The sequence below is a fragment of the Chaetura pelagica genome, unplaced genomic scaffold, assembly GCF_000747805.2.
Source record: "Chaetura pelagica isolate M959 unplaced genomic scaffold, ChaPel_1.0 scaffold806, whole genome shotgun sequence".
Classification (NCBI taxonomy): Eukaryota; Metazoa; Chordata; class Aves; order Apodiformes; family Apodidae; genus Chaetura; species Chaetura pelagica.
This window is the reverse complement of record NW_009953598.1, coordinates 454,542-477,657: the sequence shown is the minus strand read 5'-3', so window position 1 is coordinate 477,657 and position 23,116 is coordinate 454,542. Positions and strand designations below refer to the sequence as shown.

At 43.7% G+C, this 23,116-nt stretch overlaps 1 protein-coding gene across 1 annotated transcript in view; it reads left to right on the top strand.

The window, feature by feature from the left end:
• RCOR1 (REST corepressor 1) overlaps positions 1–23,116 on the top strand; it is a 139,608-nt gene that overhangs the window by 101,584 nt on the left and 14,908 nt on the right. Inside the window, exons 3-4 of the mRNA XM_009999808.1 lie at positions 18,330–18,382; positions 22,395–22,556. Coding sequence (XP_009998110.1) covers positions 18,330–18,382; positions 22,395–22,556 — 215 coding nt within the window. The remainder of the gene's footprint in view (positions 1–18,329; positions 18,383–22,394; positions 22,557–23,116) is intronic.

Genomic DNA, 23,116 nt, shown 5'->3' with positions numbered 1-23,116 from the left:
TTGTGAGGATTATAGTTTGCAAATTAAAGCAGCAGAGATTGTGCACAAACTGGCTCTTTCATGAAAGGGCTGGGTTCTGCCCTGAGGCTTTTGTTCCAGAGAGGAAGTTGCCCCTTGAATTACAGAAGGATGATGATACTGTGATCTACAGATAAAAAAGGCTTTGCAAGGATCATGTCTACCTTCTCTCCTGCCAATGGTGTCTTGTCTGCTCCCTTCTGATTATTGGATACTGAACTAGGTAAGAGTGATGAGGAGGGATATATTTGACAGTTACCTAGAGCTAGAGACCTTTAAAGAGGTATAAGAGCAAGAAATTGTTGCCTCCACCAAAAGGAACAACTGGTTTTGGGTCGTATGTGACACAGAATTCCTGTGGCTGCTTCTCAAGTCTGAGAGTCTTTTGAACCTCAGCTCAGCTTTGGAACATTTAACTCCTCCCTGATAGGAAACAGGTTTCTTGGAGAGGGAAGAGAGAATGGAGGAGGAAAAGTAGCGGTTACTTGGAATTGAGTAAAATAATCTGTGACTGAATATTCTTGGCAGTTAGCACAGCAATGTGCAAGGAAATCATGGAGCATAAAAATATATATAATATCTGCTAACATGTCATGAACCTAAGAGGTAATTAAAAATGTAGTATGACATTGATAAATAGAAACTAGGTGACAGTTGACTGTTGCTGGTACAATAAGAAAGTTGAGGAAAACAATATAAGAAGAGAGAGAGAAAAAATTTCTCAAAAGACTCAATTCTAGTAAGCATGTAGGCTCAGTTTCCAAAAAAGATACAGAAAAAAAAAATTATTCATATGGTGTTTGGGGAAGAGATGTATGATGCTCTTGTGCCATGCATGGTACTCACAGTATCTCCCAGGTGCCTAATTGATAAAGAGAGATTGAGCTGTAAAATTCAGCATCTGTTAGTAGTAGTAAAAAAAAAAAAAGCATTGGGAGAAGTAGCTGAGGGGATCTTGGGGTGGCAGGAATACTCCAGAAGATGGGGAAGAGAACAGTTGTGCAGGGAGTGAGAGAACAGGGTAAGAGTGGGCTGGTTGGTCGTTGCTTTGTCTTGTGTCAATTTGAGCTGACAATACCGAAAGGTATCGGTTACTCCTGTCTCCACCTTGCGTTACTTAAAAATGAACTATGAAAACCAAATCCTACTGAAGGTAGCTGCTTTTGTCCTTTTTGAAATGAGAAAATGGATTGATTAGTAGAAATAACTTCATAGCTCTAATATATTCAGCCACCTGTTAAGCATTGATTTACTGCATGAGAGTTCAATTCAGCCCCCCTTCCTTTCAAAAGACAGAAACCTCCTCTAAGACACTGGTACTCTGCAGTGGCTGTGGAGCACTTACCAACTGTATTGCAAGCAAAGTTCTCTAATCTGTTTTATGGTTTATGAAGAAAGAACATCAGGAGACAGGAGGTCTCCTCAGCTACTCGCAGGTTTAGTGACAAGTCTTGACATTGATAGTGAATCCTAATTAAGTGGGCTCCATAGGGATGTGTAAGAGGACTTATCATAAACATTTTTATCACTGATCTCGTAATAGATATAGAATTGTTGTGGGGAGAAATTGAGTATGAGTGATAGACTGACAGGGTGGTAAATAAAATGAATGCTACCTGTAGTCTTGTTAAGTGCTTTGGGTCTTTTCCTGACTTGAACTGATACCAATCTATGACCTAACTGCAGGGTTGTGAATCTCAGTACTAAAAGCTGTGGCCTTATCTTCTGCATCAAGGTTGATGTTTGGAACTAAGTGGCGTGGAGAGAATTTTAGGGAAACAGTGGGCAGGTAACTTGACAAAGCTTCCTGGTGTCCTGCTTGGCCCAGTGGATAATGTGAGTATTACAAGAGTGAGGTAGTCACTGGAACTATTTGCTGCCTCTGCACCCAGCAGCATTTGGGAAAATGAACTTCAGAGTAGTGGCTTTAGTATTGAAAAACTGAGAAAAAGATGGAATTGGGAGCTACTGAAATGTTTTGGAGACTGAAGATGGAGCAAACTCCATCTTCAGAGCTCACTGAAAAGCTGAAAAGGGACTAAAAGTGGACTATTTTCAATTATTTTCTCAAAGGGAAACTTTGACGTAGTAAGAGGCATGCATAATGCAAATAAATTACTGCAAAATAAGTCCACATGGACTGAAATTAAATGCCTGAGTGAGTGTAGGGTTTTTTGTTATTGACTGTTGGAAGATATCCAGGGAAGTGATGGATTCTCTATTTCTTGATGCCTTTTTAAACTGTGGATTTTTGATGTGTGTGTTAGTCTTGGTGGGGGTAATAACTGGCAGTGTGAAATGGCAAGTGAAAGGAGCTGTGGTCTCCAAGAGGTTGGTGTTGACCCTTAGGCTGTAAGAACTATGAATTCTAGCTAGCACATCCGTTCTTAATATTGTTGTTCAGGCTGAAGTGTGGGTGAACAAATCCTCCCAATCAGCAGCATGTTAGTACCTGTGTCTAGTTACTTTGTGTTCCAAAGTCTTTAATCCATGCTGTGCCTGTTCTTGTGGTGAACTCTTCAGGAAAAGTCATAGGACCCTCCTCTATTCCTGTGGCTGGGGCTCAACTTGAAGACAGAAGTTAGTGCAGCACAAGTGAGCTCTCTGCTCAGGATGGACTGATAGATCTCATAGCAGGACAGTTCTGTGCAATCAGTGAAACTCTTGGAAGCCACCTCCATTAAAGGTGAATCTGTGGTACAAAACACTCTGATCAGATCTGTGACAATGCTCAGAGCAATGCACACTGGAGAGTTTGGCAGAGGGCTGGCCTGTCTGGTGGAGTTTGTGGGAGGGTCCTCTGTAAGCTGCTGAAATTAATCCTGGAAAGACCGGTGTGTCAGCCAAGACCTGGTGGACATCTGCATGCCTGATGCTTCAGGCTCACACTATTAGTTAAAGCTTGTTTGGGTCCCATGCACCTCGTGTGCTGAAGCAATGTTTTAATCATGTTGGAGAAGCCTTTTGCTTGAATACCATGAAATGATGGATATGGTAGAGAAGATTAAAAGAGAAAATAGGTATATGTTGTCACATTGATCAGTTTGTTTTTTTTTATCCTGTGTCTTTTTAACCATTAATCCTGGGTACAAACCACTTACTGCCTTGCCCATATTAATACCAAAATGGAATGCTACCAGCATGTTTCATGTCTGCTGCCAGACTTTGTCTTTCAGGGGTCACTTGCATAGCAGTTATCACTGTTAGTGAGCAGTTCATAAAGTTAGTCCAAGCTAGAAGTTTGTCCTGTCTCTTTTGAAGAAGAAAGGAAGAATTGTCATTGTGCAGTAACTGAACTTTGGGACTTAAAATGACTGTGCTCCTTTTCCAGCTTTGCTCCAAATACCCCATATGCTGTGGCTGGTGTTGGACCTCTTACAAAGAACGTGCTCTCAAAATTAAATTCCTGTGAAGGCTTTTTGAGGACGTGGTGCCACAGAGGTCACCTGTTCTGGCTGTGCTGAGACGCTGTCATGGAGGGTGGGGAAGGAGACAGGGAGAAAAGAGGAGGAGCAAGGTGAATATTGAGGAACAGGAAGAGCTATATAAAGGACTGGAGTTTGTTCTCCTTGAGTGGCATGCGAGGAAGGAGAGGAGAAATAGTGAAAAATGCGTTGTAATGATGCTGTGGAAATCCTGCATACAATAGAGCTGGGCCAGCATGAAGCTATTAATAAAACAGCAGTGTCTCTCTCGGTGCCAAATATGCCAATGGGTGGAACCATAAAAATTACATTGGGTTGGTTTAAAAATGAGCAAGTGCTGGCATGCTGCAGCTGCCCAGGAGTGAGGGAAGGAAACCAGGCAGGAAGGTAGGATGTGATGATTGCTTTTGTGCATCTGCAGTTCAAAGGTGAACTATAAAAGGAGAAAGATGTCTTCTTTAGCTTGTGATAAGTTCTGTTTTGAAAATAATTTTTCTGCTCTCTTCCTGACAGAATATGTGTGCTGTTAGATGGGGGGCTCGGGTACTGACTGATGTCTTGGTGGACATCTCCAGTGGAGTTAGGGGCTGTCACTGAAGAGGCAGGCAGTCTCTAATATCCATGGGATAGTGGGTCAAGGATGGGCAGCTTAGTCCCCTGGTCTTGCAGTGCTGCTTCTGTTTGACCTGATGGATTGGCAAACCAGCTTTGGAGGCTCATCAGTCCCTCCCTTCCCTTACCCTGTGGCATCCCTTCCTTGGAAGCTGCAACTGCTCTCTGCTTTACATTATGCCTGCCTCGGTGCACTTGGAGAGAATTTGACAGCCTCCTTCCCCCTATGGAGGAGAGGCAGAAGTGACATGGGGGCAGAGGAGTGCCAGAATTAGGTGAAGCAGGGAGTGCTCCAACATCCCCATGATGTGTTTGACCAAACCCAGTGGCTGGGGGGGATGAAAGGTCCATAAATGTACTGCAAAGCCTGATGCTGGGAAGGCAGCAATGTGCCAGTGGAAGCTCTGATGGAGGAAGAAGTGCTGGTTGCTATGGTTACTAGGGATAATTAACCCTGTGGTGTCTAGATGGGCAAAGTTTAGTTAACTGTGCCACAGTCTGTGTAATGGTTTGGGAATGTGGAACAGCAATGCTTCACCCTAAGAAGCTATGAATTAGCATTCAGTACCTCAAAGCCTATGTCCCAACCAAGTCTGTAAGTGTGCCCTGGTCATAGAGTGTCAACAGCCTTCTCTGAGTGAGAGTGAGTTTTGGTAGCTGTCATCTGTTGAAAGGTTGAGGTGAATCCCAACATCTGAGGGCAGGTTGTAGGTTTAAGTGACCAGAGTCTGTCACCAGCTGTAGTTCTAAGGGGTAATCTTTGCATAGAACAGGCTATGAGTATTATTAAATTTCTCTTTTAAAGGAGATGTTAAGCAAGTTTGGAAATCACCTTTGTCTAAATTTTCTAACTTTTTCATGAGTACCAGAGTAGAGGACAGGGAAAAGTTTGTCTTCTCTGGTTGCTGAGTGTGTCTGATCATGCTTTGTGTGGCAAGTCTCTGTTTTCAGTGTGTATCTAAGCCTTAGCTGTTTTCAAAAGGGCTTCTGCTTTGACAGATCGTTTCCCTCTCTGCTCACTTATTTTGGCCTGTGAATTCTGTGGACATATGACTCCATCATCTGTCGTCATCAGTTCTTATTTTCCTTGGGGTGGAGGTTGCCCTAGCAGTAAATAAATGTGAGTGGAAAACCACAAATGGGAGAGAGTAGACTGGGGAAAATGTTGATCTTAAAATCTCCCTTTTAGAAGATGAAACCCCTATTGAACAGGATACATTTAAAGTGGAAGGGATTAATGCTTCAGAGGTGCCCAAGAGCCACCCACTCCCTGGTGCACAGGCACTTCTGCCCTGTGCAGAGACTGAGGGAGAGGATATAGTCAGATGTGTGTTCAGCATGGGCAAAGCTGCTTTTTAAGTCCCTCCTCACCCTCAAGCTGTAAACAGGGTCCTTGAAACAGTTGGAATTGTAGCTTTATTTTTGGCCCCATCTTCCCTCCAACCCCTGTAATTTCTGTGACCTCGTTTGTAACACAACCCCACAGAAGGTTGCATTGCTGCTCCTTGAGACAATGAGAGGACAGCCACCTTGGTAAGGGAGAATGAGAGCTGCTTAGGCTTTGCCACCAGAGGGAACGTTTTTTAAAGATGGGGTATATGTATTGTGCTTTTCTTTTTTTGGGGGGGGGTTCTCCTTGTTTGTGTCTGAGGTTTTTTGTTGAGATGCTTTTTTTTGGTTGTAGGAAAAGTGCTAACCTTAGAATATAGCTGCCAAGTAGAGACAAGACTTCCAGGTGTCTGAGGGGTGGACTTCAGTAGTAATAATTTTCATGTGAAGCTAAATGCTTATTTTTTTTTACCTCAAGTGAAGATAGGTGTACTTATGATCTTGCTGTTTGTATGTCCTTTTTCCCTAGAAATACCAGTTTGTTTCCTGTCCCAGTGACAGCAAAAAGGATTAATGGAAAAGCAGAATTGGGTTTATGTTTATCCCTAATCCAAATTTAATATTATGCAGTGAACCTGACAGCTGTGAAGCTTGGATGCAAATACATTAGCTGAAGAATACGACTTCATGAATTCAGAAATGAGAAAACTGGTGTTTAATTTAGGATTCTGCTAGAGTTTAGCTATAGAAATAATACAGTCATGGCGACTTCTCCCAGCAGCTGCAGTTGCTGCACTTCAGAAAATGCTCAAAAGATGAAGGTGAAGGGATGCAGTTTTTCATTTTAGCTGAAGCAACTTTCAGTGCTTGTAGTAGCAATATTGTGAACAGCAGAAAGAAGATACCAGGCTTCAAAGGCTATGGGTGTATCCCAGAAATGGCTGAGTTGCCTCAAACTTAGCTGCTATTTCCCCTTTGTCATCTGCTGTGCTAGTTGCTGTTGCAATGTTGTGTAGAAATCTGAGAGCAGCTCTTTCATCATTATTGCTGCAGGTTGATATTTCTGGATCCTGAATACGTATTTAAATTGAGTTTTTTAACCCTTTCACATCAGTGGTTTGTTTTGGAGCCAGGAAAGCAATTTAGTTTGAAAGGACTAGCGTGTGTGTTTAGGATGGATTTCACCCAAGGTACAGTAGATAGTAAAAAAATAATAAAATCCCCTCCAAAAAAGCCATGAAGGAAAAAAAAAAACCCAGCCTGAAGGAAGGAATATGTTGGAGAGTATCCAGGAAAAGGAAAGGATGTCTTATCTAAGGTACTGTGTTATCCTAGAGGAATTTTTGCTGCTGTGCTGGGAGGGAGCTGAGGAAGGATGGAGCTGAGGAAGAACAGTCACCAGTTTCTTCATGTGCCTTGTTCTCTCCTGCCACCTGTTTGTTCCTCCTTTTTACTGCAGTGTAAAACTGGCCTTCCCTGAACGTGTGGAGATGACCCAGTTTGAAAATGCCGGCTGCCACTTACTGTTGCTGCTGTGGGGATTGAACCTAGCCCTGGTGCTAGGAAGAAGCTTTTTTCCTAAGAAGTTTAGAGACAAGGTGATGTGGGTGTAATGGAGTGATGATAGCAGTGTTAAGTTATCCTGGCAGGAAGCCTTGGTTTGAAACATGTTTGGGAGCAGTCCTAGCCAGCCTGTTAGGGGCTGTGTGAGTTGTAGGACCAGTATGACGAGAACTAGCAGGCTGCAGCTACATCATGCTGCTTGGACCCAACCCTGGGACAGGCTTCAGTATTCCAGCTCTTGGTGGGAACAGCAGACTTGGAGCATTTCAGAGAACTAGGCCTTTTTTCCTGTAGTACTGTAGCTGTGAGAGGGAAAATAAGAAGGGTGGGGTAACTGGAGGGTTATATTTTTTTCTTGGTGCATTTGCTGACTAACCTTACTCGAACATGTTTGTGTTTATAGAGATGTGATGGGAGCTGTGTGCAAGCAGGGAGAAGCTCTTGTGGGCTATGTCCTTTACAGAGGAATGCTTGAAGAGGTCACAGTTGTAACAGCTTGCTGCTGAGTGTGACCTTTACCTTTAATTTTGCTGGAAGCAAGTTCTGTGCAACTTGTTCATGAGTGCAGAGGCTGCCAGGGTTGCTGAGCTTGAAAGTGAGCGGGCTGACTGCAAAAAATAACTGAAACAGTTAAGTGGTGCTTTTGTGACCTGACAGCTTGACATTCAGGATCGTGGGGTTTTCCTGTTCCAACTGCTGAGGAGCTGGATGTGGGCAATTCCAGCTGGAGGCTTGTTCCCCTCCATGAGCAGCTCCTGGCCCTCTGCACATCTGCTGAGGGAAGCTCTTCTTTGTGACTGGCTGTTCTTCCTTCCACTGCCTGCTGGCTTGCCCGATACTTCCTTTCTGTCCAAGTGACATCCTTCCAGGAGGTAGCTAGGGGACAAATTGATCACTTCTTTTGCTTTTGTATCCATTATAAAAGGGGTCAGCATGGCTTCTGCTCTCTTGTCACAGGCTTTATTATTGGTAACAATAATAATGAACGGTAATTTAACCTGATGGCTGTTCTGCTTCCATTCCGCCCTTACGTGTGTGACCATATTCTGCACAAAGAGCCTGTGTCGTGGGTTAGTGGAGTTACCCATGCTGTTCAGGAAGCCTGGCTGTGATACAGTGTTCCCATTAGCTTCCTGCTACAACAGGGAATGTAAGAGTTTTAGTTTTAGACAGGAGCTTTCAAAAATCTTGTGGAAGGCTTGTCCCTCTTTAGAGGACGTTCAGTCTGGACATTCCTTGGTGGCTTCTGGAGCTGGTTGACGGCAGGTAGCTTGACCTAGCTTTATTGTAATCTGCACCAACTATTTTATAGACCATGAATTTCAGCATATATAGCATGGTGTGGATGAAAAGGTGAGAATGTTCCTAGGTAGAATACCAAAGCCTTTTATCAGACTGCTAGTAGTTTGAATCTGTAGTCTCCCATACTGACTCTGTCATCAGTGTGTCTTAAACTGTGTTTTTTCGAAACAGTTCTGGCTTTTGGAAAGGGTGCACTGAATCAGACATTCTCAAGGAATGCAAAAAAAACCCCAAAAAAATCCAGAAGAAAATCTGTATGTGTGTTTTCTTCTAATCGAAGTTACCATCTCCTGCAGTGAACCACCTGATCAAATAATTTTTGTAACAAATCCCTTGCAACAACTGTATTGATAATGTTGCTACTTGCATTGCTTGGGCATGTTGCTGCCTGTAGTTGAAGTATATAATCCAAGGCTATAACCTGTCAGTAGAGTTAACTCAAGCTATGGTTTGACAGCAAAATAAATCTGGCTTTAGGGCTCCTTGGACTGAATTGAGGGCACTGTACTGCATAATGCAAAGAGTTGTTCTGGTATACACTCACGTTGTTCAGGCACATGCTCTGTGCATTTATCCTGTCTGTGGCTTCCTGTCTGTCTTGGAAGGTCATACATGGGAATGTGTATTCCCTCCCTGTCACAAGCTACTTTATGCTGGTTTTATGTTTGTACATGGGCTTTAAACCCACTATCAAGTGCTCTGACTGATTGCATTTAATACAGTACAGTGCCTATGCCTGATTTAGGATCAGATTTGTGCTCCTGAATGATCTAGCCATGCTTAGATCCCATATGGTCACAGATTAGGTCCCCAGGTGATCTGTTGTGGCTCTGCCTATGCTGTGCTAGGTCACAGAGGTAGTTTATCTTTGCTACTGTCCTGTCAGATCTCCCTTATCCCCTTCTCCTCTGTGGTACATACAGAAACATTTCAGCTCATGGTACCCAGGGCTCAGTAGATACTGATACTTATGCCACTTGTCCAGTAAAGTGGCATTCGTTGCTGTGGCACAGCAAATTTCTGTCTGAAGGTGAAATGTGATGGATGTGTAAGAAGCAGTCTTTCTTTCCAGAAGGTCCTCCAGTGATGGGCATCCATATGGCCTTTCCAGGGGAGAACAGCAGCAGCATCAGAAAGCAATGGACGCATGCCAGCATCAGCTGGCTGGCTTTCCTTTTGGTTATCCTCATTAATACAACCCCCCCACACATATATACACACAGTCTTGAGCCTTTTCTTGATGCAATAGTGTCAGCTGAGGGTGCATCTTGAAGAATGAGCATATGTTGGTAAAAGCTTTAAAAGTAACACATGTCTACTAGCAAAAGGCCTTTCTTGGTAAACAGTTTTAAATAGTTTTGGCAAGCTGCAAAAACCGTGCTAGATTTGTCAGTACACCTGTGCCTGCTCTACAGGCTTCTGGCTTGTACAGCAAAATCTAAAGGCAGATGAATCAGGTCTTTAACCATCACTGGAGTTTCAACCTTGGACTGGCCCTGAGATGCAGGACATCCAAAGAGTAGTATTAAAATTGATAATAGTTTTTTTTTTAAAAAAAGATAATAGGGTGTGTCTCTTCTAGCGTATTACTGTGTGCTGCTTGGGTGGGGACTGGCTGCCTTTCTGTGAGAAAGGAAGCTTTTGGTAGGTAGGTATTGGGGCTTTTCAAGAGAGAAATCTCCCAGCAATGAGACACTCCTTTTTATTCCTAGCATTCTGCGTTCTGAGACTGGAGTTTCCAGGCTCCAGGTTGATTCCACAAGAAATTCTTTCCTCACTAGAGCTGGTTCATATAGCCATGCCTGTTCCTGCCTTTCTGCTCAGCCTGGCCACTGAACTGTGCTGGGGCAAGGAATGAATTGTGCTTTTGGCTGAGCCCATCTCATCTCTTGCTAGAGCTAGAAGGGCTTGTTTCTTCTCTGGTTTGTGTAACCCCCCAGGTTTCTGTGGTATACAGCTGTATGAAAAGTGTAAAACAGTTTTATGAATAGCATGCTGCTTTGGTGGTGGTCAGCTATTCAGCACCTTGAGTTGCTCCAGAGCTAGTGCAAGAGTAGGAAGCAGCCTGCATGGCTTGCAATAGGAGGGCCTGGAAGGTGAGACCCTCTGTACTTTCAACCACCACTACTCAGTGCTTGTGTGGCTTCAATGCCACTTCAGTGAGGGAGATAATGCAGCAAGAGAGGGTTGATTATTCTTCAGGTGGAACAGTTTTCCAGTCCAGTTCCCTGGGGGTCCGGGTAGATGTGCTTCCAGGTGGGAAGAGGTGGCTGGAGCCTGGGGGTGCTTAACCTGGTCCTGCTGCCAAAAGTGGCTTCTAATGCAATGGCACCCTACAGTTCTTGATATATGGACAAGAACAGATAGACAAGTAAAATCTGAGCTATAGGAAAGTGGCGGGAGGTTGAGATATACTGTGGTGCTCTGTGACTCAAAGAGTACCCTGCCCTGCTGCAATGTATTTTTTCTCTCTCCTATTCAAGTAAGCTTCTCCAGGTAGGGTTGGTTTTCTTTTGCATTGCAGTTTGCATCCAGACTTGACCCTCCTGCTGCAGATGCAATGGGGTTGAGGACTAAATCTTCTCATGCCTTCAGATGCATGAAGTGATTTTTAAGTAGCTTTTGTGCTTGTGCAACTAAGCACTGTCTGTTCTTAGTGTTAAAGGCTGTATGTCTGCCCAGGTGGGTGCAGCATGGAGCACAAAACGTGGCTGGTGCTCTGCCTCTGCTCTCTTGCCTGTGACACACATCACATCTTGCAAAGAAAACAGATTATCTAAGGCAGAAGACCCTTTTAAATAGGCGGCTTTTATTTCCTTTTAAGTGATTCTGCCCAGAAAATGTGGTCAAGCCACTTTGCTTTGATCTCTGCTTGCTACCCTTGCCTCCTGTTGCAGCTGGCTCTAGGGAGACACTTGTCAAAACTCGTGCTTTTTGCAGCTTCCTGTCCTGTGCTAGGACCACGAGGTGGCAGGATTGTTCTACCGATGCTGGCAGGGTGGCGGGACGGCAATGCAGCTGCTCGTTTTTACAGCAAAGGCAAAAACTGTGCTTAGTTGTTTCTGTACCATCGTAACTGTGTTTAGAAATCTGGAAGAATTTCACATGTATGTGTTTAATCCATGCTCCTTATTTTCTTGATATAACATTGATTTGTTCTGAGTCTTGAGGGTTTTTTTTGTTGTTGTTCTTTGTGGTTTTGTTTTTGGTTTTGTTTTTTCTTGTGTTCTCAAGGGAGATGGAGGGGAGGGGGAGACGTACAGCAACATCCAGAATTCCTCACAGGTTCCAGCATTGATCAAACCCTGTGAAGCACATTACTGAGGCTATGAAGGCTGCTGCTTTTGTCCTCATTTCACCCTGTTCTGTCAGGGTATTGCATCACGTAATATGCAAAGTGTTCAGAGTTCCTGCAGTACCCCAGTAATGGGGGTGAGCTGAGGTTGCAGCAACAGCTCTACCTCTGCATTCCTGTTGCTTTCTATAGGCTTTAGCACACTTGATTCTGCTGCAAATCCTCCTTGGGGTCACCCAGTCCCCTAAACATGATGCAAGGTTTGTGGGGTGAATAAAAAGCAATTTGGGTAGGGGGTAGAAATTTTCCTGAAAGACCTACTTGGAGGGAGCATATTTTCTGATGAAATGGTGATGAAGGGAGTCTCTGTTTTCAGGTGTTTCCCTTTCAGAGTTCTTTCACCCCTCTGAAATTAATCCTTCTGTTTTAAGTCTCAATTCACTGTTCTAGGATGTGGGATTGAAAATCAGCAATGCAGTTGTTTGCTCTTACCTCTCCTTTCCTCTGTCAGCCAAGAGGGTCCCGTTTCTTTTGCTTCTAATAAGGAAATCTTGCAGGAAGATGGTTAGCAGAAAAAAAGGGTATATGAGAAAGAGGACTGCAAAAAAGACCACAACATTCAGGGGGTTAACAGCACCATTTTGGTCAGAAACTCCTCTCTAGATGGTGGGGACTGGAGGGGGAAAGCATCTTTCTTTGCTTTCTTTTCCATTTTTTTCCCTTTCCTTTGTCTCTTTAGCTATGTTAGGGCTACACCCAGGGTCCTTTCATAATCTCATTGTAGACCTCAATGAGGGGTATTTTTTGGCGTCTGAGCACTCTGTGCTCCTCTTTGCTGATGTGTGTATGTGGGGCTCTCCTCCCTCTGCATCCCCACCTTTTGTGCTACTTCTGCCTTCCTGAGCATGACTGGCTGTAGGAAGGTGCTCACTCCATTTTGGGTGTGGGACAGATGGGGTTCCAGTTCACCCACACACAGCTAAAATAAATGTAAGAGAAGAAATGTAGCCAAATAGGTAAAGAAATACCAGTTTATGATTCTTCTCTCCATTCTTCCCCCCATCTGGTTTCTATTAGCAACAAGAGCCTTCACAGGAGCAATACTCCTGTGTTCAAGTATTGTTGTCTTTTCGCCTGTCTGTGCTTAAATATCTTTCTGGCATAGAGAAATGTGTTGGATGGGAGGAGAGGATGCTCTTGTCTGCCCTGTTGAGGGAAAAGTTATGCTGGTAGAGTGTGTAGAGCTGTAGTTTGTGCTGGGGGGAATGGGATGGGATTGTTTATGTATTTTTTCTCTCTCCTATTCAAGTAAGCTTCTCCAGGTAGGGTTGGTTTTCTTTTGCATTGCAGTTTGCATCCAGACTTGACCCTCCTGCTGCAGATGCAATGGGGTTGAGGACTAAATCTTCTCATGCCTTCAGATGCATGAAGTGATTTTTAAGTAGCTTTTGTGCTTGTGCAACTAAGCACTGTCTGTTCTTAGTGTTAAAGGCTGTATGTCTGCCCAGGTGGGTGCAGCATGGAGCACAAAACGTGGCTGGTGCTCTGCCTCTGCTCTCTTGCCTGTGACACACATCACATCTTGCAAAGAAAACAGATTATCTAAGGCAGAAGACCCTTTTAAATAGGCGGCTTTTATTTCCTTTTAAGTGATTCTGCCCAGAAAATGTGGTCAAGCCACTTTGCTTTGATCTCTGCTTGCTACCCTTGCCTCCTGTTGCAGCTGGCTCTAGGGAGACACTTGTCAAAACTCGTGCTTTTTGCAGCTTCCTGTCCTGTGCTAGGACCACGAGGTGGCAGGATTGTTCTACCGATGCTGGCAGGGTGGCGGGACGGCAATGCAGCTGCTCGTTTTTACAGCAAAGGCAAAAACTGTGCTTAGTTGTTTCTGTACCATCGTAACTGTGTTTAGAAATCTGGAAGAATTTCACATGTATGTGTTTAATCCATGCTCCTTATTTTCTTGATATAACATTGATTTGTTCTGAGTCTTGAGGGTTTTTTTTGTTGTTGTTCTTTGTGGTTTTGTTTTTGGTTTTGTTTTTTCTTGTGTTCTCAAGGGAGATGGAGGGGAGGGGGAGACGTACAGCAACATCCAGAATTCCTCACAGGTTCCAGCATTGATCAAACCCTGTGAAGCACATTACTGAGGCTATGAAGGCTGCTGCTTTTGTCCTCATTTCACCCTGTTCTGTCAGGGTATTGCATCACGTAATATGCAAAGTGTTCAGAGTTCCTGCAGTACCCCAGTAATGGGGGTGAGCTGAGGTTGCAGCAACAGCTCTACCTCTGCATTCCTGTTGCTTTCTATAGGCTTTAGCACACTTGATTCTGCTGCAAATCCTCCTTGGGGTCACCCAGTCCCCTAAACATGATGCAAGGTTTGTGGGGTGAATAAAAAGCAATTTGGGTAGGGGGTAGAAATTTTCCTGAAAGACCTACTTGGAGGGAGCATATTTTCTGATGAAATGGTGATGAAGGGAGTCTCTGTTTTCAGGTGTTTCCCTTTCAGAGTTCTTTCACCCCTCTGAAATTAATCCTTCTGTTTTAAGTCTCAATTCACTGTTCTAGGATGTGGGATTGAAAATCAGCAATGCAGTTGTTTGCTCTTACCTCTCCTTTCCTCTGTCAGCCAAGAGGGTCCCGTTTCTTTTGCTTCTAATAAGGAAATCTTGCAGGAAGATGGTTAGCAGAAAAAAAGGGTATATGAGAAAGAGGACTGCAAAAAAGACCACAACATTCAGGGGGTTAACAGCACCATTTTGGTCAGAAACTCCTCTCTAGATGGTGGGGACTGGAGGGGGAAAGCATCTTTCTTTGCTTTCTTTTCCATTTTTTTCCCTTTCCTTTGTCTCTTTAGCTATGTTAGGGCTACACCCAGGGTCCTTTCATAATCTCATTGTAGACCTCAATGAGGGGTATTTTTTGGCGTCTGAGCACTCTGTGCTTCTCTTTGCTGATGTGTGTATGTGGGGCTCTCCTCCCTCTGCATCCCCACCTTTTGTGCTACTTCTGCCTTCCTGAGCATGACTGGCTGTAGGAAGGTGCTCACTCCATTTTGGGTGTGGGACAGATGGGGTTCCAGTTCACCCACACACAGCTAAAATAAATGTAAGAGAAGAAATGTAGCCAAATAGGTAAAGAAATACCAGTTTATGATTCTTCTCTCCATTCTTCCCCCCATCTGGTTTCTATTAGCAACAAGAGCCTTCACAGGAGCAATACTCCTGTGTTCAAGTATTGTTGTCTTTTCGCCTGTCTGTGCTTAAATATCTTTCTGGCATAGAGAAATGTGTTGGATGGGAGGAGAGGATGCTCTTGTCTGCCCTGTTGAGGGAAAAGTTATGCTGGTAGAGTGTGTAGAGCTGTAGTTTGTGCTGGGGGGAATGGGATGGGATTGTTTTGCTGCTCTTGCTTATTTTCTTCTGGAAAGCAGCTAAGAGCTGTGCTGGCAAAGTGTCTATTCTGGTGTAAGCAGAGCTCTGCCCCAGGCTCCTCTGGCTCTGCACTCTGATGTCTAAACAGATTGCTGGGTTACACGCTGAGCATGACTGAATGCCACTGAAACGCAGTGGAGCAGAATTTCACGTGCCCGCCGCCCTGAGCTTGCTAGAGATGCGTGGGGAAGGCAGAGATGGAAGAGGGCACTTATTTATCCGGTGTGGCATGTGAAGCATTAAGCTTGTGGCAATTCCAGGCTCTACTGGTATGGGAGACCAAAGGGATCCTGTGACTCAGCTGGTGCCATGCTCTGTCTTACTTGCTTCATATGGCAGGGGATGGTAAAGAAAGAGCAATCAGAAAGATTGCTCAAGGGACTCTCGTACCTCTCGGTGCAAGTATCAAAGCAACTGAGACAGGCATTAGTCAAGAAATGACGAGCAGAATAGGCTGGATTGTCAGCAAGTAGGCAGGGAACAAGGCAAGAGTAGAGTACAATGATGAACTTGTGGTCCTTGCTTCATCCACAGACACATTCTATAGAATGAGCATTGCTGTGTGCTCATGGTCTATTTACTGCCTTATTGCCTTTTTCTTATTTTTCTCTTCCCTTTCTCCACTGTAACAATGAGGTGTAACACTGAAGTGTTACAGACCCCACTGTGACAAGAAAAGTATACTGCCTTCTTTCATGGTGTCCTATCACTCATTATTTACTGTTTGTCTCTGTGGTGTATTGACTTGATTCAAGAGAAATCCTATTGATATGGGGGGTTCTTGCTAGTGTTCTTGTTCAGTTAGGAGAGAAAATGCTGTGATGATTTTTTGGGGGTGGGGAGCAAGGGGGAGAAGGTAAGTTTTCATTGCTTATAGCATCATCTCTGTATATATTAAAGGATAAGATTCTAAAGTCAAATCAAGAGCTGTAGATCTTTTCAGGGTGAAAGCAAGCTAGTTAATGCAGCAGTACTTAGCATTCAAGAGCTTAATTCAGCCTTGGACTTAAAGAATTCAGCTCCTTTCCCTCCCCCTTCCTTCACCTCCTCCTTAGACAAAATATATAACACTGCATGTGTAATGCTTGTCCTAAGGAAGCTGAGGGCATTTAGCTGTAGTACAGGGAAGTGCTGCGCTTAGGATTTCCTGACAGCCTTTGTTTTTGGTGTGGTTATAGTGACTCTTGCCCACATCCTACTGATGTTCCTTGCCCTTTTGCGTGTGTGGAGAAAAGGGATGGCGTGTAGGGAGGAGCCAGTTCCCTTCTCTGTCCCCATTTTACCTGTGTGATCATTGTGGATCATGTTCTCCCTTTGGGCTGTCATTTTGCAAGTAGTTTTGGTTGAGTGGTTTTGTTTGTTTGTTTGTTTGTTTTTCCATGGCAGCGCTGATTATTGAGGTTCCTACCTGTGGTAACCCTCAGGGTGTTCTATTAGGTGTTCTATTAGGTGGTGCAGTGATTTCAGCCTGAGGAGTTACTGTCACTGTCGCCTCCGCTGTCCAAGTATTCTATTATGTTTGCCTTGTGCAATAAAAGATTGTTTGCAGGAAGGGATAGTTTTCATCCCTGTTCAGCATGGTCCTGAGAACCAATTTCTTGACTTAAAGATGTGGATGTGCTACAGGGGAGCAAGTGAATGGTTGTGCCTACACCCTTCCTCCAAAGGGCTAATAAAACTTTTACTGAATGTATTCAGAACATGGTCCGACAAAATAAGTTCATCAGCCCCTTGGAAGTCCCTGTTGTTTGGAGGGGGGAGGTTGGGAGAGCAAGAACCTCATGAAGTGTCCTTCCTAACATGGAACTGTCCCCATCTTTACTTTGTGCTCTTCTGCTGCAACATGTGGCTGGGTTAATATTCTCATGGACTTTTCATGGCACTTAACAAAGCCTTTTTTACAACACCTTTTTGTGAAAAGTAGCTAGTGCATCACATTTTCAAATGAAGAGCTGGCATTTTAATCACATGTCATATTGCCTAGTTAGGTGGGATGTCTACTTGAACATTGGAGGTTGGTGCTCTTCTGCTCTGCATTTTCTGATCTGTCCTCACTGTTTTCCCAACACCTTTTGAGTTCATTGCTTGGTTTGCTCCACTGAAGGAAAAACTGAGGGCTGTCCCAGCTTGAAGGGAAGGCTTTAAGAAATGCTGTGCTATTAGACACCAGAGACTCCACACAAGAGTCTATAAAGGCAGAAAGCATGGGAGAAGCACATTTGAGAGCTGAAGTGACCAAACCGTAGGAAATGAAGCTTCCTTAGCTGCAGTGCCCACAGAACTGTTTCCTTCCAGAGGTGCTGTGTTTGTTCTCCATGAGTTGGGTGCTCAGCAAAGAAATTTGCTTGCATCCCTCCCGGAGTATCTGCAGAGAAGGAAGGGGGAATGACTTTTGAGTTCATTGCCGAGCGACTTGTCTTCAAGTCCAAAAGATTTAGAAGTATGAGAATTCTGGCTGTATGTACCAGTTCTTATGTCTTTCACTCTATTAGGTGAAGTAGGAGACTTACCTTTTAGCTTGTGAGGTTGTTTTTTTTGTTGTTTTGTTGTTTTGGTTTGGTGTTGTTTTTTTTTTGTTTGTTTGTTTTTTCAAGGGTGTTACTATCATTACAGTGCATTTAGTAATGAACAAGCACAGGGACACAGACTTCAAAACACCCTCTCTGGTGTAGTAACTTTGATCCAGCCCTCTCAAATGGGTGCTGTTTGATATAATGTAAGCTCAGTCACTCATACTGAAAGAGACACTTGGGTTTTTAGACCCATCTGTACAAAACAACTCCACGGGGCATCTTCATATTGTAAAAGTTAAAAGCTCATGGGGACATAATAATACACAGAAGTGGGGTTTGGTCCAAGATGAAAATTACTGAGGCATAAAGGTTGAAAAATTTGCCAAGATATCGGCAGTGGTTGTGCAACACTAGAAGTCTGACAGTACTGGAATGTGTGGAGTGTGTCTGGGGTTTTTTTCTTAATAAATTAACAGCTTTGGGGGAATTTAAAAAAAAAAAAAAGCAGGTATGACAGTCATGTCTATAGTTCTGGTGAACAAATTCCGAGATATTTTATACTGTGTTTCAGAAGTACTGGAACTGGATTGGATATCGTGCATCATTTTGGTTTGTTAAGGAAAATATGTAGCAGTTTGTCTGGTGACTTGTTTTTCTTTTGTTTCTTTCCTTTCCTAAATTGTTGGAAACAGCAGCTATTCGTGAGTTCTCTATGGAGGATGCAATGACCATGACTGAAGTCAGAGCTGCAGGACTGGGTTTTAGAGTGGAAAGGGGAAGGGAAGAGATGAGATCATTATATGAAATGCTCTTATGCATTCTCTTTGTTTTTCAGTGGATGAATATATTGCCATTGCTAAAGAGAAGCATGGATACAACATGGAGCAGGTAACAACCCTATGAATACTTCAAATTTATTTCAGCAGATATTAAAACATGACTTAAAATGACTGCTTAGAACTGCTTGTTCCCTTCTGTCCTGTTTGTGTTTTCTCCCCTCCTACTTCTCCCAAAGTGTACTATTCATAATAGTAACCTGTGTTCTGGGAATATGGAGTTCACATCTAGTTTCACATCAAGAGTCAGAAGAGGAAAAACAAAAGCATTGTGATTTTTAACAGTTTGGCCATGAGTATTATGCTTTTTGTGGTGACTACCTCTTGAACACTTTTGGAACCCCTCAACAACATTAAAAAGATTGACTTGTCTTTGGAGAGCTTTCTGATTGCATTGAAGTTTCCAGTTGACTGCTCCACCTCTGCTTCATGGATGTCTTGGCAGTTATTAATGAGCTATTGAACCATCATATGCTTTTCTGAGGCAAACCAATATCCAGCGTTATTTACCTTAAAACTGTGCTGCAAATCGTTTTGCATTTCTTCGATGCGCAGCTCAGATGTCAGTGTGGTGGTGGACGGCTTCACCAGCTGTCTCTGAGGGTAACCTAACATTTAGGCTAGGAGTGGGAAACCTGGTCTGAGCAGCAGATCTCTCCTTTACTCCCTGTGGTTTAGGATTGTGTACAAATCTTCCCTGTCTTAACTAACATTGATTTCAACATGAATCTGGGGAGATGAGTAGACTTATGCCTGGGAAGCTTTTCTGAATTCTGTTGAGTTCCTTATACACTAATAATTGTCTGGAAAGGGAAGGCGGAGAACCTCATTACTTGCTGTATTGCCAAATTAGTACTGTCTCTGCAGAAGGATTCTGTGAAAACTTGATAGTTCATGAAATTGTTCAGGCAAAAGCTATCAGCATAGAAACCAATTATTTGGATGTACAAGGATTTCTATTTAAATGGCTCTGCTGTCATCTTTGAGGTAGACTGTCAGTGGTTGATACTCATGATCAAAGAGATTTCTTGTGGAGAAAGAACATGGAAGTTGAGATAGCCAGCAAAATTTCTGGCAAAACCAGGAATTATCAGACTTGGTAATTACAGTTTCTAAGAGCAGAAAAGAGCAGTAAAAGGAACAGAAATGCACCAAAAGGCTGTGAACTCCAATGAAAATGAGCAGGGTAGCTTACTTCAGTTGAAATGAATAAATCATAGTATTGGATATTTTGGGTAATATTTGCCAAAAGAGATTGTCTTGGAGTAATAAAAACAGGTTTCATTATTTTAGTGGAGATTATTTGTTTGGAGAGTATAGACTTATCTGGAAGATCCATCAAAATGAAGCTTGCAATTTAAAAATACCACTGAATTGTTCTATTTTGAGAAACTTAAATTTTACTATCAGAGGTATGCATTCATTTTTACATTGGAAATACAGACCTTCCACCCATGCCTTGAAGTCTTTCTTCCCATTTTTCTCCCCTCCTCTGTGTACAGAAGTTAAGGGACTGAGCCACCAGGTTGTAGAGTGGCTGAGCAACTTGTAAAAATGGTCCTCTTTCTAAAAATTTTCTCATTTCTTCCTTAGTGCTCTCACATAATACTCTGGAATTAAACACGTTTCTGAGGTCCTTTGGGATTTCCTAGGCAGCTATGCTAGGCACTTCCAGAAAACAGCGGGAGAGGATCTATCTTGTATTGTTCCAGAAGGCACGTACTCATTTTGTATTATAGGGACAAGTGTCAAGGCTTGAAAATCAGAATGATTTGTTGTGTCACCAAGGGACACTCTTCAGCAGGTATCATTGGAGTTGCTGTTGGCTTTGTAACTGCAGACAAGCTAGTACAGACTCCCTGGAAGCCAGTCAGAGCTTGCCTTAGTATTTGGCCACTGTCTCTGGGCTTTGCTGGCCAAGACAGCCCTTTCCCATGCGTGCATCCCTCTGATAGCCTGTCTCTTTGGACCTCTGTGCAGGTGGCTTGGCTGACAGTCATCACACAGAGATTTCTGTTCTTCCCTCTGTGCCCCCTTCCCAAAAGCCACCTTTGCACCCTAAGACTTGCCGGTTTGTTGAAGGGAGTGGTGAGCTGTTAGACAGGGCAGCTGGGGCAAGCACCAGCCCTTCTCTGCCCAGCAGCTTTCCTATCCAGCTGGCTGCATTTGTGTTACGTGCAGCTCCCAGATTTGTCTTTTTTCTCCCTTTGCCTGTGGCCAGGTGCCCCATTGTTGGCTCCTCTGCTGTCAGATGATGGCTGGAGGATCAGGGCTGTGCTGCTGGGAGTCCCTGCAGCCTTGCCAGCTTGAGGTCAGACAAAGGGCAGGCTCCAGCAGGCGAGTGAGCTCTGGCAGGGCAAGCCCATTTCAGCTGGTGTAGTCAAACTGTGGTACATGGTTGTGCTGAGATGTAGCAGTCACGTGCTTGTGGGGCTGTGAGCTGTACTCTCCTACTAGCCTGTGTCAGATGCCCCAAAACAAAGGAGGCTGGAGTAGCTGTGCACTCACCTATATATGAGTGCAGAGCTGTCCTAGGAAAGCATGGGGTGGAGGAGGAATACCCTTCTGCTGTTAAATAAGCCTGTAAAGAAAATTATTTGGTTTACCTTTTGCTTTGTATAAGCAGCTGTCCCCTCAGCCCTTGATAGCACCTTAATGCTATTTAACACTATCCTGCCCTTCCGAACCATCTCCCTCATTGTTTTTTCCTTGCTTTCTCACGGGGATATTTGGGTATAGCTCATATCTGAAGCTGAAAGGGATGGCAGGGGAGAGAAAACTTGGTCCTTTGTGACTTCAGAATAGTTTGTTAGGTTCCATGTTTGCCAGAGTGGATGGCTGTGTGGCTCCTTTGACATCTTGAGTCACTGTGCTGCAACCAAGATTACTCGTTCTGTGTGGTGGCAAAAGGGAGGAGAGGGTGCCTGTGTGGCACCGAGAAGCCAGTAGGGTCAGGACACGATCTTGGATAGCACTAATATTCATCTGCATACTCTCTGCAGAATCTCAGGGGAGCAACATCCCATAAAGGAACTAGTTTTTTGCATAGCAAAGCATAATGGGGAAACCCTGAATGTGGAGGGATTTTGTAGCTCTGAGCAGTCTGGGTGAAACTGCTAGATGAGGGTAACTGTGGCTGTGAAACCTGAGCTGAGTTTGCATATGACAAGCAGGTTACTCAGATGTTTTACTCAGCATGTTAGGGATTGTTTTTACTTTACAGCCATTGCGAAAGGCTGGTTTCCAGTGCTGTAGAGTCGGCCTTCCCAGAATGACTTGTAGCAGTCACTGGCATGCCAGATGTAGTGATGTGTCATATACACACAGGGGCTGCACACCCCTGGGAGAGGGGTGGCTGTGAGTGAGCATCTTGGAGATGTCAGGAGGATGGTGGTGAAGGTGGTGAGGTGCAGCACATGATCTTTGTCTTTGGAACTGAGAAGCTGAGACTGCACAGTGAAATGAGATGTCTCTCAAGGGAAAAAATGAGCAGCTCCAAAATGAGGGAGATTTGATCCTCCTTTGGGGCTAAGGACATCTTAGCAGCAAGCCAAGGTTGTTCATGCTCTGTGCCTTTCCTTCTTCCAATTCTTCCCTCATCCTCTCCCCTTTTTCCCTGTCCTCAGAAGAAGCACCCAAAAGAACCATAAAAACCAGTCAACTAAACTATCCTCCTAATTGCACAAGAAAGTAAGGGAGTTTAGCACTGGCAAGAAGCTTCCTTTGGTCTGGCATGTTTTTTAGGTAATCTTCTGAAGTCTTTGTTTAGCTTTCCTATGCATAACGTGATCAGTAAAGTTGGAGTAATTTCTTAAATTTTCTTCTCCCACTTTCTGTTACTACTCTCCTGCTACATTACTAGCTTTGTGATTTGTCATTACAACCTAGTGGGGTGGGGATCAGATTCCAAATTTCTTGCACACAGGAAAGTGTGTACTGTAGCTGGGAATTGAAATTATGTTTAACTTGTTGGCCAAGAACAATGCTGTAGCTCTCCCTTTGCATGTATATAATAATGTTTCTTGTGATTACAATTGTCCCCTTGGTGTCCTTTTTATTTCTAGGCCCTTGGGATGCTGTTCTGGCACAAGCACAACATTGAAAAGTCTTTGGCAGATCTGCCAAATTTTACTCCATTCCCAGATGAGTGGACAGTGGAAGACAAGGTCTTGTTTGAACAGGCCTTCAGTTTCCATGGGAAAACCTTTCACAGGATCCAGCAGATGGTAAGTGGTGTCACAGGAAAGGAAAAGCAGAACCAGGTGTTGGATTGTCGTCTTCAGTGCTGATTGTGCTGGACTCCTGTCCAGTGCTCTTGGGAGAGAGCAGGCCAAAGAGTATGTTAGAGGAAAAACATTACCATGAACAGACACAAACTGCATTGTTTCCAGAGTTTTTGTAGAAGTATTTTCCTGGAGTGCTTTACTGGTTCAGGATAAACTGGGACTGCAGTTTTTTTGTTGGCAATCACAGTTTTCAGCCCCCTGTGTGCTATGGTAGTATTTATGTCTCAGCTGGAATTCAGGCATGGTCTATACAAATGTGCCTACCCACCTACAGAATAAAGATCACCTCTGCACAAAGCTGAGTTCCTTTCTTACAACCTGCTTTTTAGGAATTCATGTTATTTGAGTGAAGTCTGTGCTTAATGTGATTTGGGACTGTCAGTGAATGCTGTGGTGGAGGTTTATACATCATTTCAAGCATTCAGTCCTTTGCTTTTGGTAGGTATTGAGGTATTGATATTTTTTAAACTGTGATTAAAAACTTCAAGGGTAAGTTTCTG